The sequence below is a fragment of the Entelurus aequoreus genome, linkage group LG03, assembly GCF_033978785.1.
Source record: "Entelurus aequoreus isolate RoL-2023_Sb linkage group LG03, RoL_Eaeq_v1.1, whole genome shotgun sequence".
In the NCBI taxonomy this organism is placed as follows: domain Eukaryota; kingdom Metazoa; phylum Chordata; class Actinopteri; order Syngnathiformes; family Syngnathidae; genus Entelurus; species Entelurus aequoreus.
Window position 1 is genome coordinate 89,765,187 of NC_084733.1, and position 16,560 is coordinate 89,781,746.

The 16,560-nt window shown below is 37.4% G+C and overlaps 1 protein-coding gene across 2 annotated transcripts in view; it reads left to right on the top strand.

The window, feature by feature from the left end:
* The window catches only part of dtnbb (dystrobrevin, beta b), a 48,597-nt gene that overhangs the window by 21,718 nt on the left and 10,319 nt on the right, over positions 1 to 16,560 (top strand). For both annotated transcript variants that reach the window (XM_062043147.1, XM_062043149.1), the window contains exons 11-12: positions 11,598 to 11,688; positions 11,806 to 11,894. In XM_062043147.1, coding sequence (XP_061899131.1) covers positions 11,598 to 11,688; positions 11,806 to 11,894 — 180 coding nt within the window. The remainder of the gene's footprint in view (positions 1 to 11,597; positions 11,689 to 11,805; positions 11,895 to 16,560) is intronic.

A 16,560-nucleotide genomic window follows, 5' to 3' on the forward strand; every position in this document is an offset into this window, starting at 1 on the left:
AGTAGATGGCAGTCACATTACGACTACCGGAGTCAGAGATGCAAGTATTATTATGGTGTGTGTATAAGGTAAGACATATTATCTGCCGTTTTGTTTCGCAATATTATGCAAAACAAACTTTTCTTACCTTTTGGTACCTGCTGATCTGTTTTTGGGATCTGCATAAGTCATTTATCAACAACACCCGGGGACGGGTGTTGTTGATAAATGCTCGGGCCCAACTTCGCGGGGCCCGAGCTCATCTAAGATGGACTGATGGAACGTGGAAAAAGTGTTCCGTGGTCTGACGAGTCCACATTTCAAATTGTTTTCTGGAAACCGTCGACGTTGTGTCCTCCTGAGCAAATTGTTTAAGAACAACATTTATCAACCAGCTATCGCAAGGAATTTGGGGATTTCACCATCTACGCTCCGTGATATCATCAAAAGGTTCAGAGAATGTGGAGAAATCACTGCACGTAAGCCATGATATTACGCACCTTGGATCCCTCAGGCGGTACTGCATCAAAAAGCGACGTCAGTGTGTAAAGGATATCACCACATGGGCTCGGGAACGCTTCAGAAAACCACTGTCGGTAACTACAGTTGGTCGCTACATCTGTAAGTGCAAGTTAAAACTCTACTGTGCAAAGCCAAAGTCATTTATCAACAACACCCGGAAATGCCGCTGGCTTTACTCACAGCAAAATACTCCAGAGATTGAGTGTTTTCAAACAAAAAAACATGTATATGTGCCAAGTGTTCCCATGTCTACAAAAGTCTTCCCTCAGACTGGATGGTTGGCAGGAACGCTGCCAAGTTTTGTCATTGATGACACATTAGAGGAATGTTGTTGCCAATCCTAGAAGTGTGTGTGTGTGTGTGTGTGTGTGTGTGTGTGTGTGTGTGTGTGTGTGTGTGTGTGTGTGTGTGTGTGTGTGTGTGTGTGTGTGTGTGTGTGTGTGTGTGTGTGTGTGTGTTTTCTTGTATTTATACCCTTCTTGAGACATCAACAAGGAAAAGTGATGACATAAATCATGGTCCCAATAACATTGCATCTAATAGACAATGTCTCATTTGCACCCCCTGGTGGTGACATCTATCAACATTTTCAAATAGACTGCGTGTCGGTTTTAAAAGTGCTCCCCCTCTGGTCAACATATGAACTAACAAGTGTGTGTAAGAATTTGTAAGTGCTCCCCCTCTGGTCAACATATGAAATAACAAGTGTGTGTCAAAATTTGAAGGGCCCCCCCTCTGGTCAACATATGAAATAACAAGTGTGTAAGAATTTTAAAGGGCCCCCTCTCTGGTCAACATATGAAATAACAAGTGTGTGTAAGAATTTTAAAGGGCCCCCTCTGGTCAACATATGAAATAACAAGTGTGTGTCAGAATTTGTAAGTGCTCCCCCTCTGGTCAACATATGAAATAACAAGTGTGTGTAAGAATTTTAAAGGGCCCCCTCTCTGGTCAACATATGAAATAACAAGTGTGTGTCAGAATTTGTAAGTGCTCCCCCTCTGGTCAACATATGAAATAACAAGTGTGTGTAAGAATTTTAAAGGGCCCCCTCTGGTCAACATATGAAATAACAAGTGTGTGTAAGAAATTTAAATGCGCCCCCTTTGGCCAAAATTAATGGAAAAAAAATAAATAAATATATATATATATATATATATATATATATATATATATATATATATATATATATATATATATATATATATATATATATATATATATATATATATATATATATATATAGAGAGAGAGAGAGACATACTGTAATAAATAATGAAGATTAAAAAACAATTACAAAGAAAACATTTAAAAATAAAAAAAATGTACTAAAATCAGTTTTTTTCTCACAATGTGTCGACTTTTTTCTAATAAAATTGGTAACAATTTCTCATATTCTTTCTGCTTCTGTAATATTGCAATATTTTCTCGTAAAATTATTACTTTTTCAATGTAAAAGTATTACTTTTTAATGCAAAATGGTGACATTTGTCGTATAAAATTCTGACTTTTATCACAATATCGCCCATTTTTTTGTTGTTCTTGTAAAATAGTGACATATTTTGAGTAAAATTATGACTTTTCCGAGTAAAATTGCTGATTGTTATTATAATATTGCCAACATGTTTAAGTTTTCTGATAAAATTGTGACTTTTGTCGATTTGAGTTACGACTCTTTGCATCAAATTGCCAAAATGTTAAGCTTTTCTTGTAAAATTGCGACTGTTATCGAGTAAAATTCCAACTTTTATCATAATATTGCATAAATTATGACTTTGCCGAGTAAAATTCCGATTACAATACGGAAAACCATTGCATCTAATAGAGAGCCAAATACTAGAGTCCGTGAACATTGCGCCAAAGTCAGGATTTTTTTGTTGATTTAATGTGCATACAAAAGTAAACATTTTGGAGTAAAATTATGACTTTTGTCAACATTTTGCCAAGTAAAATTTCCAATTATTATTATAATATTGCCAAAACGTTAAAAGTATTCGGAGGTCTCAAGAAGGTAAGAAATACAAGAGTGTGTGTGTGTGTGTGTGTGTGTGTGTGTGTGTTTTCTTGTATTTCTACCCTTCTTGAGACATGAAGAAGGAAAAGTAGCTTCCATATGAGGAGGTGTGAACAAGTGAGGACATAAATCATCGTCCGAATAACAAAAACAAACAAAAATACTGCAATAACATACTGTAATAACTTGAAGTAAATAATGAAGATTAAAAACAATTACAAACAAAACATTTACCAAAAAAATAAATAACTAAAATCAGTCTTTTTTTCACAATGTGTCGACTTTTTTCTTATAAAGTCGGTAAAAATTTCTCATATTCTTTCTGCTTCTGTAATACTGTGATATTTTCACGTAAAATTGTTACTTTTCTAATGTAAAATTATTACTTTTTAATGCAAAATGGTGACATTTGTCGTATAAAATTCTGACTTTTATCACAATATTGCCCATTTTTTTGTTGTTCATATAAAATAGTGACATATTTGGAGTAAATTATGACTTTGCCGAGTAAAATTCCGATTACAATACGGAAAACCATTGCATCTAATAGAGAGCCAAATACTAGAGTCCGTGAACATTGCTCCAAAGTCAGGATTTTTTTGCATACAAAAGTAAACATTTTGGAGTAAAATTATGACTTTTGTCAACATTTTGCCAAGTAAAATTTCCAATTATTATTATAATATTGCCAAAACGTTAAAAGTATTCGGAGGTCTCAAGAAGGTAAGAAATACAAGAGTGTGTGTGTGTGTGTGTGTGTGTGTGTGTGTGTGTGTGTGTGTGTGTGTGTGTGTGTGTGTGTGTGTGTGTGTGTGTGTGTGTGTGTGTGTGTGTGTTGCTGCCACTCTTTGATCCCAGATTGAACAGACGCTGTCTTCTCCTCGCTGTTTTGATGGCGTTTTCAAGCGTTGTGGCCGCCACTTGACAGCCGAGGAAGGCTGCAGGCTTTTAAACCACCAAAATAGCAGAGAATAAAGATGACAACAATAAAGATGACATCATCACACGGCAGCTTGTGATGCAGCAACATTCCTCCAATGACTACATTCAGTGTCAGGGGTGGGGGCCAAACCACTTCTACTGAGGGCCACGCAATGTTTGTATGTGTAAAAAAACCCACAAACTATGACATATTTGAAGTGAAGTCATTGATGATATTGATTTTGATTCATTATTATTTTTGGAGCATTGACAGTGTATTTAATTTTTAAATGACACTAAGAGGTCTCAGGGATCCAGAAAGGGCCCAATCATAAAAGTAAAAAAAATAATAAAAATAAATAAATAAATAAAAAGACCTATAATAATAATAAGCAACCTCAAAGTGTATTAAAAATGTTTTAAATAAAAAGATAAAAATAAAAAATAAAAACTAGAACAGCAAAATAGCTAAAATTAGTATGCATATATCTAAAAAATAAAAAAGGCTTTTTTAAAAAGAAGGGTTTTTAAGCCTTTTTTTTTAAATATCCACAGTCTGTGGTGCCCTCAGGTGGTCAGGGAGAGCGTTCCACAGACTGTGGAACGCTCTTTTTGTCTTTCTTGCTCTCTCCTCCTGTCTCCCTTTTTTACTTTTTCTCTCTCCTTATCTCTAGCTCTCTCGCTTTATCTCCCTCTCTCTCTCTCTCTCTCTCTCTCTCTCTGTCTCTTTTGCTCTTGCTCTTTCTCGTGCTCTCTTTTTCGCTCTCTCTCTATCTTTCTTGCTCTCTCACTCTCCCTGTCTCCCTCCTTTTCTTTTTCTCTGTTTTTCAATTCAATTCAATTCAATTCAATTCAATTCAAAGGGGCTTTATTGACATGGGAAACAAACGTTTACATTGCCAAAGCCAGCCTTAAAACAATCAATCAAAACAATTAAAATGTATCAAACTTAAGCACCTATTGAAATTAAAAGTATGTACAATTAAAATATAGGTCTACTATACTAAAGAGCTGTGTGAACAGAGCTGTGTCACATTGCAACTTTAAAAATGTTAAGACTAATTAAAATATAACATTATAGTAATAAAATAAGATAAACTATAGAGTTGTGCAAAACGTTTAAATAAAGATGCATATATGTATACATTCAAGTAAAGATGGCTTAAAAATAGCAGCAGTTTTCCAAGTGTATTTGACCGTATATGCTCTGTTTGTGGGTAGATCTATGTACAGATGTCCGTATAGTACAAATAGTGCAGGAATAGTCTTTATGGTGGTTGTATTCCATTGGATGTCCTTTTCTTGTTGCAACGGCTCACGAATCTTGCTGCTGTGTTTGCACATTGCTTTACTTCCCCCAGTAGGTATGGGAGTTTGTCGTTAATTGTCATGTTTTCAAACTCTCTTTGGGTATTTGCCATTTGTGGGAAGTATATGTCTCTGATGTCTTGGTACAGTGGGCAGGTTGTTAGGAAGTGCAGTTCAGTTTCTACCGCACCCTGTGTGCATTGGTTGCACAGTCTGTCTTCTCTTGGGAGCCAGGTCTGCCTATGGCGGCCTTTCTCGATGGCTAGGCTGTGCTCACTGAGTCTGTACATAGTCAAGGATCTCCTTAGTTTTGGATCGGTCACAGTGCTCAGGTATTCTGCCAATGTGTATTCTCTGTGTAGGGCCAAATAGCATTCCAATTTGCTCTGGTTTTGGGTTGATTCTTTCCAATGTGTCAGATAGTTTTCTTTTTGTTTTCTTATAATTTGGTTTAGTCCAGTGTGGTTTCTGTCTGGTGGTTTTGCTTGTGTTTGTGAGCAGAGTCCCTGAACCAGCTGGCTGAGCGGGCATCTCTCTAGGGTCTCTCTGTAGGTGAGGGCTTTGTTATGGAGCGTGTCTGGGTCACTTTCTTTTAAGTGGTTATAAAATTTGACTGCTCTCTTTTGGATCTTGATTATTAGTGGGTATCTTCCTAATTCTGCTCTGCATGCATTATTTGGTGTTTTCCGTTGGGTGCGGAGAATGGATTTGCAAAATTCTGCATGCAGAGTCTCGATTTGGTGTTTGTCCCATTTTGCAAAATCTTGGTTAGCAAGAGGGCCCCAGACCTCGCAGCCGTACAGGGAAATGGGTTCTATGACGGAGTCTAATATTTTGAGCCAGATTTGAATAGGAATGTCTAGTTTGATGTTCCTTTTGATAGCGTAGAAAGCCCTTCTTGCCTTATCTCTCAGGTCGTTCACAGCTTGGTTGAAATTCCCTGTGGCACTGATGTTTAGGCCGAGATAGGTATAGTTTTTTGTGTATTCTAGGGCAGTTGTATCTAGGAGGAATTTGTGTTTGTGGTGATGGAGGCTGGGTCTTTTTTGGAATATCATAACTTTTGTCTTGGTTAGGTTGACTGTCAATGCCCAGGTCTTGGAAAATGTGTGTAGAAGATCAAGGTGCTGTTGTAGACCTTCTTTTGTTGGAGACAGCAGCACCAGATCGTCTGCAAACAGTAGGCATTTGGCTTCTGCGTCTACTAGGGGGATGCCAGGTGATGCAGCTTGTTCCAATGTTTTTGCCAATTCATTGATGTATATGTTGAAGAGGGTTGGACTCAAACTGCATCCCTGTCTAACCCCACGGCCTTGAGGAAAGAAGTCTGTATGTTTTTCACCAATCTTCACTGCACATTTGTTGTTGGTGTACATTGACTTTATGATGTCATATGTTTTCCCTCCGATGCCACTTTCTAGCAATTTGTATAGCAGACCCTCGTGCCAGATTGAGTCGAATGCTTTTTGGAAGTCAACAAAGCAGGAGTATATTTTGCTTTTGTTTTTGTTAATTTGGTTGTCAATTAGGGTGCTGAGGGTGAAAATGTGGTCTGTTGTACGGTGATTTGGTAGGAAGCCTATTTGTGATTTGCTCAGGGCATTATTGTTTGTAAGGAAATTTACAAGTCTGTGGTTGATGATCATACAGAAGATTTTACCGAGGTTGCTGTTGACACAGATCCCACGGTAATTATTGGGGTCAAATTTGTCTCCACTTTTGTGAAGCGGTATTATTAGTCCTTGGTTCCAAATATTGGGGAAGATCCCAGAGCTAAGGACAATGTTGAGGAGTTTTAGTATAGCCAATTGGAATTTGGAGTCTGTGAATTTGATCATTTCATTTAGGATACCATCAGCACCGCAGGCCTTCTTGGTTTTAAGTGATTTTATTTTGTCCTGTAGTTCTTGTATAGTAATTGGGGAGTCTAGCGGGTTCTGGTAGTTTTTTATTGTTGACTCTAGGCTTTGTAGTTTATGTTGTATGTGTTTTTGCTGTTCATTTTTTTGTATTGGGCTATAGAGATTGGAGAAGTGGTTTACCCATACATCTCCATTTTGGATGGGTAGGTCCTCATGTTTTTGTTTGTTTAGTTTGTTCCAGTTTTCCCAGAAGTTGTTTGTTTTTATGGATTCCTCTATATCATGTAGCTGGTTTCTAACATGTTGGTCCCTTTTTTTCCTGACTGTATTTTTATACTGTTTCAGGGTTTCGCCGTATTGGAGACGTGTGTTCTGGTTGTCTGGGTCTCTGTGTTTTTGGTTTGATAGGTTTCTTAAATTTTTTCTGAGATTTTTACAGTCATTATCATACCATTTGTCGTGGGTATTAATATTCTTCCTCATTTTTCTATTTGAGGCCTTTAGGTTGGATAGGGAGGCTGTAAGGTCAAATATATTATTGAGGCTTTCTACCGCCCCGTTTACGCTTTCACTGTTGCATTGGAAGTTCTTTTCCAGGTACTGGTCTAAACATGACTGGACCTTTTGTTGCTGGATAGCATTTTGGAATTCTTCTACACTACTTTCTTTCCATTTGTAGCATTTTTTAATAGTGTGTAGTTTGTTTGGTTTTAGTACTTCCTGGTTGGGTGTTGATCTGTTCAGGTATACAGTGGTTTTGCTGTGGTCTGACAGGGGTGTTAGCGGGCTGACTGTGAACGCTCTGAGAGACGCTAGGCTGAGGTCAGTGATAAAGTAATCTACTGTACTGTTACCTAGAGATGAGCTGTATGTATATCTACCATATGAGTCCCCTCGAAGCCTGCCGTTGACTATGTACAGTCCCAGTGAGCGACAGATCTGTAGGAGTTGTGAGCCATGTTTATTTGTTGCTTGGTCAAAGTTGTTTCTGGGGGGGCATGTTTGAGAGGGGATGTTTTCCCCTCCTGGTAGGTGCTTGTCTCCCTGTGTGCTGATAGTGTCGGGCTCTCGTCCTGTCCTGGCATTGAAGTCCCCACAAACTACAATGTGGCCACAGGCCTGGAAATTGTTTATTTCGTCCTCTAGGATGGAGAACATGTCCTCCTTAAAATATGGGGACTCAATTGGGGGGATGTAGGTGGCACACAGGAAGACATTTTTTTCGGTTGACGTAAGTTCCTTATTTATTTCTAACCAGATGAAAAAAGCTCCGGTTTTGATTAGCTTTATGGAGTGGGTTAGTTCTGATTTGTACCATATTAACATACCTCCCGAGTCTCTCCCTTGTTTTACCCCTGTTAGCTTGGTGGATGGTACCAGCAGCTCTCTGTAGTTTACAGGGCAGCCAGTAGGGCCATCTCCTCTGTGCCATGTCTCTTGTAGGACAATGATGTCTGTGTTTGAGATTTCTGTGGTAAAGTCCGGGTTCCTGCTCTTAATGCCAAGGGCAGTGGACCTCAGACCTTGTATATTCCAGCTTGAAATGGTGAAAGATTTGTATTCCATTATGAAGGTGTTATATTCCAGTGGATTTGGCCTGGACTATGATTGAATAGAGCTCGCTCATTATCTGCTGCACGGTCAGCTCACAGGGTGGGGATCCACCAGGTGTGGGGTTGGCTTGTGCATTTGTGTGGTATGGGGGGGTGGGCAGGAGGGGGGTTGGCATGAGAGGAGAGGGCCTAGCCTGGGATCCCGCGGCCTGTGCATAGGTGTATAGCGTGGTCCTGGCATGGGGTGCAGATCTGTGTGGGGCAGGGTGGGCTCTGGGTGCCGCAGGTCTTCTGGGTGTAGCTCTGGGTGGGGTGTTCGTCTCTCTGTTGCTCCTGTAGGATGAAGTCGGTCTGCGGTTGAGTGCGACGTCTTTCAGGGACTTTGCAAAATGAGGGACTACTGTTTTGAGGATGTGAACAGTGTCGTACATGCTGTTCTGGTCCAGGGTGGGGTGGGATGCCAGGTAGACGTTTTGCTTCATTGCACAGTCTCTGGAGATTTGTGCGTTGAGTCGTTCTATGAAGGCAGGGTGGTAGTCCCATCTGGGTAGCAGTGCAGAAATTACTATTTTTGCACTGGGGAATGTAGAGGTGGCTTTTTCTATCACTCCCTTGACAGATTTGGCCACGTCCTCTCCTGTCTGCGTCCTCAGGTTATTTGTGCCTGTGTGGATGATGATGTGAGTGGGGGACCCCAGCTGGTCCTCTGTCAGAAGCTCCATGGCACGATTGGTATTTTGGCATTTTATTTTTTTTTACTCTGTGGTTAGGGAAGAGTCTCTTCTCGTCTACATATTTCCCATTGGAGTCCAAGAGGAGCACCACCTGTGGGCTTTCTCTTTCTTGAGATCTGGTGGAAGGTGTTGGTGCAGGGGTGTCTTGTGTTTGTGACTCCTGGCTGGTGGGGGGGGGTTGGGGGTGTTGGAGATGGGATCTCTTGGTGTGTGGCTTGATGGTTGTCGTCTGGACCTTCTTTTGTTTCCATTCTTAACGCTTCCACCTCCTTTTTTAGTTTATTCATCTCTTCCCTGATTTGAAGTGTCTCCTGTCTTGACGCCTCCCCCTTGTCTTGGAGTTTTTTAATCTCTTGCTGGAGTGTTTTCACCACAGCCCAGAGAGCAGGTCCCTCTTCCTCTGCGTCTCTGGATCTGGGTGGGGGGGTTGACTTAATTAAGTGTTCCATCTGCACTTGCTTGAGCTCCCACTGTGAGAATTTCTCCTTCAACTCTCTCATCTCCCTGAGCCAGTTGGGCTCTGCAGTGAGGTGGTCTTCTGGGCTATTGTCCTGTTCTCCAGTGGGGGAATTGTCGCAATTGTCTCTTGAGAGGATTTGCATTCTCTCTCTGATTTTGCAGAAGTCTCTCTCAAAGGGACTTAAGTTGCCCTGGACCATCACTGTTCCTGTGTTGTAGAAGTGTACAGTCATTTGGTTCTCTTCTGTATTTATTTGTAGTTTATGTGAGTCTTTATTTCCCTTTTTGCTGGCAGATGGGTAGTGCTCTATTGTCGCCGCGCGCCATGCCATGTGGTCCTCAGTGTGGAAAATTAGGTTTGATTTGTGTCCTGTGCTATCAAAGTCTGCAAATAGTGTATTTGGCCTGGTTTTTAGGTAATCATCTTTGAAATTCTTTCTGTCTGGTTGGCATTTTAGATCGTCTGGGTACGGCACTTTGAGGGGCTTTGTGTGATTTGGGGCCGCATTTGCATGTGAAGAGGCGAGGCTGCACGTCTGCATTGTTGAGGTTCAAGTACTTCACACCTCTCTTTTGCTGGGGTTATAGGCAGATAGTTTTACAGACTATTTACTGTCCTGGTGTAGATGTTTTAACTAAAATGACAATGTTGTTCAGTTTTATGGTTATTGAGTTATGGCGTAGACCTTTCTCAGGCCTATCTCAGTCCAGTGTTACTTACTCAGGTTTTAACCTCAGTGAAGAGCTGGTGAAGAATTAATCCAAGAATTAGTCCGTGAGTCTGTCCCTTCGGTCCTTTCAGGTAATTTTTTGGTAATTTTATCCCAAAAACAAGCCTTAATTCCAGATTCCGGATGTGTGGTGTGAAAAATATAAAGTTGGTATAATCCTCTTTAGATCCTTGTAGAGATATCCAGGTTATTCCACTTTGAATGTTGTTTTTTCAGTTTTTGCCTGAGTTTTCCCAGGAGCTCAGAAAAACACGTCTTGTCACCTTGACTGACTTCTCTCTGACTTCTCTCTCCCTCTCTCTTTCTCTCTCTTTCTCTGTACCTCTCTCTTTCTCTGTCTCTCTCCCTCTCTCTTTCTCCGTTTCTCTCTCTTTCTCTCTCTCTCCCTCTCTCTTTCTCCGTACCCCTTTCTCTCTCTCTCTCCCTCTCTCTTTCTGTCTCTATTTCTCTCTCTTTCTCTGTACCTCTTTCTCTCTCTCTCTCTCTCTCTCTCTCTCTCTCTCTCCCCCCCTCTCTCTCTCTCTCTGTGTACCTCTCTCTCTCCCCCTCTCTCTTTCTCTGTACCTCTCTCTCTCTCTCTCTCTCTCTCTCTCTCTCTCTCTCTGTACCTCTTTCTCTTTTGCTCTTGCTCTTTCTTGTGCTCTCTTTTTCTCTCTCTCCTTCTCTCTAGCCGTCTCACTCTCTCTCCCTCTCTCTCTCTGTATCTCTTTCTCTGTCTCTCTAACTCCCTCTTGCACTCTCTCTCCCTTTCTTTGGCTCCTCCTCTCGCGCTCTCTTTTTCTCTCTCTCACACTCTCTTCCCCCCTCTCTCTCTCTCTCTCTCTCTCTCTCCCTTGCTCACATGTTCACTCTCCCTCTCCAGTGAGATGCGTCCATAAATCTCCCGTTCATGCGACCATCAGGACCAGGCGTCATGTGTTCATGAGGACCAGGCGTCATGTGTTCATCAGGACCAGGCGTCATGTGTTCATGAGGACCAGGCGTCATGTGTTCATGAGGACCAGGCGTCATGTGTTCATGAGGACCAGGCGTCATGTGTTCATCAGGACCAGGCGTCATGTGTTCATGAGGACCAGGCGTCATGTGTTCATCAGGACCAGGCGTCATGTGTTCATGAGGACCAGGCGTCATGTGTTCATGAGGACCAGGCGTCATGTGTTCATGAGGACCAGGCGTCATGTGTTCATCAGGACCAGGCGTCATGTGTTCATGAGGACCAGGCGTCATGTGTTCATGAGGACCAGGCGTCATGTGTTCATGAGGACCAGGCGTCATGTGTTCATGAGGACCAGGCGTCATGTGTTCATGAGGACCAGGCGTCATGTGTTCATGAGGACCAGGCGTCATGTGTTGATGAGGACCAGGCGTCATGTGTTCATGAGGACCAGGCGTCATGTGTTCATGAGGACCAGGCGTCATGTGTTCATGAGGACCAGGCGTCATGTGTTCATCAGTACCAGGCGTCATGTCTTGATGCCTTCACGTGATGACAAAGTGTGTCTGTACCTCCGCAGCGTCCTGGAGAGTCCCAGCCGGCTGGACGAGGAGCATCGCCTGATCGCCCGCTACGCCGCGCGCCTGGCGGCCGAGGCGGGAAACTCCACGGTGAGTGCCCGACGAGCCTCATCGTCCTTTTTTGGGATGAGTGAGATTTTTGTTTTTGGTCAAAGGCGGTCTGACTCGGGTTTGAATGTTGTTTTGATTTTCTTGTTTGCTGCTTAGCAACAATGTCCTCCCTCCGACTTGGGCTTCAACTTTGATGCCAACAAGCAGCAGAGGCAGCTGATTGCAGAGCTGGAGAACAAAAACAGGTCAGATTCACGGCTTTTTAAACAAAAATAACGGCGGTAGTTTGACGGGCTACGTGACGCAGCTCGGACTTTGAAAAACTTGCATTCTGAAATGAATTAAAATCATTTTAATGGTTGCTTGGCCTCAAAAACATCAACATTTCAACATATAACATTCCTTTTAAATGTTGCTACTTAATAATATTGTGTACAATACAATACAATGTAGTAGTTGCATGTAGGAATGTAATAATATTGTACAATAGTTATTACCCTTTTATGCTATTTCCTTCCAGCAGCTTCTCCATATTTTCATGGATACATGTCCGTCGTTTAGATATTATTGTAACGTCCTCCGCTTCGGTACGGTGCAGACTCGTAAGGCTCCACTCCGACTGCTGCACCAAGTTAGCTAGCCATGTATAAAGTTGAAGAACAGGCATGGCCCCTCTGGCCCAGAAAGGAGCGCAGCTGCTTCTTTAAAACAGGAACTGGCCAAAACAGCTGTGTGAGCCGACAAACAGGCGCCCTTTAGACGAAACAAAGAGTTTACGAGCGGACATAAGATAAAAGCAAGGATGTCACGAGTAGACACGCTACATGGGTAAATAATAGCTGCTTTAATGCTAGGTTCACACCAACGGCGCTTTGACGGCGCTTTAAAGCGGCATGCAAAGCGGCGTTAAGGCGTAACAAAGCCTGATTAAAGCGTGAGTGTCGTAATGGATGGTGGGAAAGCTTGTAGTGAAGCGGGTCATGCGGCAAGATCGCCAAAATTTTTTAAACGGTTTAAAAAAATTCGGCGCTCTGTCAAGAATGGAATAAAGCGCCGAGAGCGTATCAAAGCTTGACTCAAAGCGTAGGAAAGCTTAACAGATCTTGGTTCAAAGGGCGGACTACAACTACAAATAGGAAGTGACTGTGATATTGACTAGTGACATTGAATATAAAAAATAAAAGAAATGTCTTTTATTATTGTCAACTAGCATAAGATAGATATTTATTAAGATGACAAAGAAATAAAAGAAATGAAGATATAAAACATAATAAATAATAAACATAATATAACGGGGGAAAAAAAGAGAAATTGAAAAAATAAATGAATATAAAACATAATAAATAATAAATAATAAACATAATATAACGGGGAAAAAAAGAGGAATTGAAAAAATAAATGAATATAAAACATAATAAATAATAAACATAATATAACAGAAAAAAAAGAGAAATTGAAAAAATAAATGAATATAAAACATAATAAATAATAAATAATAAACATAATATAACGAAAAAAGAAGAGAAATTGAAAAAACAAATGAATATAAAACATAATAAATAATAAATAATAAACATAATATAACGGGAAAAAAAGAGAAATTGAAAAAACAAATGAATATAAAACATAATAAATAATAAACATAATATAACGAAAAAAGAAGAGCAATTGAAAAAACAAATGAATATAAAACATAATAAATAATAAACATAATATAACGGAAAAAAAAGAGAAATTGAAAAAATAAATGAATATAAAACATAATAAATAATAAACATAATATAACGAAAAAAGAAGAGAAATTGAAAAAATAAATGAATATAAAACATAATAAATAATAAACATAATACAACGGAAAAAAAGAGAAATTGAAAAAACAAATGAATATAAAACATAATAAATAATAAATAATAAACATAGTATAACGGAAAAAAAAGAGAAATTGAAAAAATAAATGAATATAAAACATAATAAATAATAAACATAATATAACGGAAAAAAAAGAGAAATTGAAAAAAAAAAAAATGAATATAAACCATAATAAATAATAAACATAATATAACGAAAAAAGAAGAGAAATTGAAAAAATAAATGAATATAAAACATAATAAATAATAAATAATAAACATAATATAACGGGGGAAAAAAGAGAAATTGAAAAAACAAATGAATATAAAACATAATAAATAATAAATAATAAACATAATATAACGAAAAAAGAAGAGGAATTGAAAAAACAAATGAATATAAAACATAATAAATAATAAATAATAAACATAATATAACGGGGAAAAAAGAGAAATTGAAAAAACAAATGAATATAAAACATAATAAATAATAAATAATAAACAATATAACTAAAAAAGAAGAGCAATTGAAAAAACAAATGAATATAAAACATAATAAATAATAAACATAATATAACGGAAAAAAAAGAGAAATTGAAAAAATAAATGAATACAAAACATAATAAATAATAAACATAATATAACGGAAAAAAAAGAGAAATTGAAAAAATAAATGAATATAAAACATAATAAATAATAAACATAATATAACGAAAAAAGAAGAGAAATTGAAAAAATAAATGAATATAAAACATAATAAATAATAAATAATAAACATAGTATAACTAAAAAAGAAGAGCAATTGAAAAAACAAATGAATATAAAACATAATAAATAATAAACATAATATAACGGAAAAAAAAGAGAAATTGAAAAAATAAATGAATACAAAACATAATAAATAATAAACATAATATAACGGAAAAAAAAGAGAAATTGAAAAAATAAATGAATATAAAACATAATAAATAATAAACATAATATAACGAAAAAAGAAGAGAAATTGAAAAAATAAATGAATATAAAACATAATAAATAATAAATAATAAACATAGTATAACGAAAAAAGAAGAGAAATTGAAAAAACAAATGAATATAAAACATAATAAATAATAAACATAATATAACGGAAAAAAAAGAGAAATTGAAAAAACAAATGAATATAAAACATAATAAATAATAAACATAATATAACAAAAAAAGAAGAGGAATTGAAAAAACAAATGAATATAAAACATAATAAATAATAAACATAATATAACGGGGGGAAAAAGAGAAATTGAAAAAATAAATGAATATAAAACATAATAAATAATAAACATAATATAACGAAAAAAGAAGAGAAATTGAAAAAATAAATGAATATAAAACATAATAAATAATAAACATAATATAACGGAAAAAAAAGAGAAATTGAAAAAACAAATGAATATAAAACATAATAAATAATAAACATAATATAACGGGGGAAAAAAGAGAAATTGAAAAAATAAATGAATATAAAACATAATAAATAATAAACATAATATAACGAAAAAAGAAGAGAAATTGAAAAAATAAAAGAATATAAAACATAATAAATAATAAATAATAAACATAATATAACGGGGGAAAAAAGAGAAATTTAAAAAACAAATGAATATAAAAAATGTGTGAAAAACAGTATACTGAGTTTTTCACTTTTTTTTTTTACTTATTTGTTTATCATATTTCTCTTTTTTATTACATTATGTGTTTTATCCTGTATATAATAAAACAAAAAGAGAAATCAAATAAATAGATAAATCTAAAAAAAAATGTGGGGAAAACTTACTATACTGAGTTTTTCACTTTTTTTTTTTTTACTTATTTGTTTATCATATTTCTCTTTTTTATTATATTACGTGTGCGCGCAGGCAATTTATTCATCAAATTCACAAAATAATAATCACGGCATCTTCCAAATTGCACATAATTACATAACAAGATCACATTTCAAAGTCATTATTACAAACGAATGTTCATAATGTTCATGACACATTAATTCCACAACAGAGCTTGATCATCGCGTCAGAGCCTGATTTCAAGCGTCAGGATCGCATCAAAGCGTAATAAAGTTCAATAAAACGTATCAAAGCGTGATTTAAAGCGTATCAAAGCGGCATCAAATCGTGAGGAACGGTCATTCGTCCCCACCAAAGCGGCGACTAATTCGTATCAGAGCGTATCAAAGCATAACATTACTCCGGAGATCGGGATATTCGTGGGAACATTGACAAAAATGACGTTGGATGTTGAAGAACGGGCATGTGACTTTGAAAAAAATAAATAATAATAAATATTTTCAGTTTTTCTTCGTTTTTTTCCGACCTACAATGTGTGTTAAAATTCATATCCGTCTCTTTGCCATACTTGCCAACAACTACGTTTTTTTTTTGTAGTGAGTATGGTTTTTGATCATCCAGCGGTAAAAACTACAGTTGTCCATTAAAAATGATTAACTTAAAAACCGAAGCGACGTAGCGAAGCAACTTCATGGGCGGGGGGGACAAACTATACATCAATGGTGTTTACGTCGGGTGTGCCCGTTACGTCGATGGTGGAGGGTGTGTCAGTCGATCAGCAGTCAGGTAGTACAAAAATAAACCTAAAAACCATCAATCATCAATCTTCACCAAGACGTCACTTTGGTCACTTGATTGACATTCTTGTGAAAGGACGCTGCCAGGTCATTATTAAGAAAAAACGACCGACAGGAAGGCGAGAAACACTTTTTCATTCCACAGACTAATAAATAACAAATATTATGTCATCACACATTCCAAACGTCGACATAAGTACTCAAATATCTCCTCGACTCATGATTTTGAAGCAACTTATCCATCAAATTGTACGATTTACGAATCATTTTTCGGTTAAAAAAAAAGTGGTAGCTCACTCGCCGGAATTTTACCGCAAAAACTCCAAACAAAAAAATGTGTAATATTGCTTTTTTCCATTTACAGTAATACACCGTAAAAACAATGACTGTAGGTTTTTACAGTAAAATATTGGTACTCTTTTCATGGTACATTTTGGCAACTTT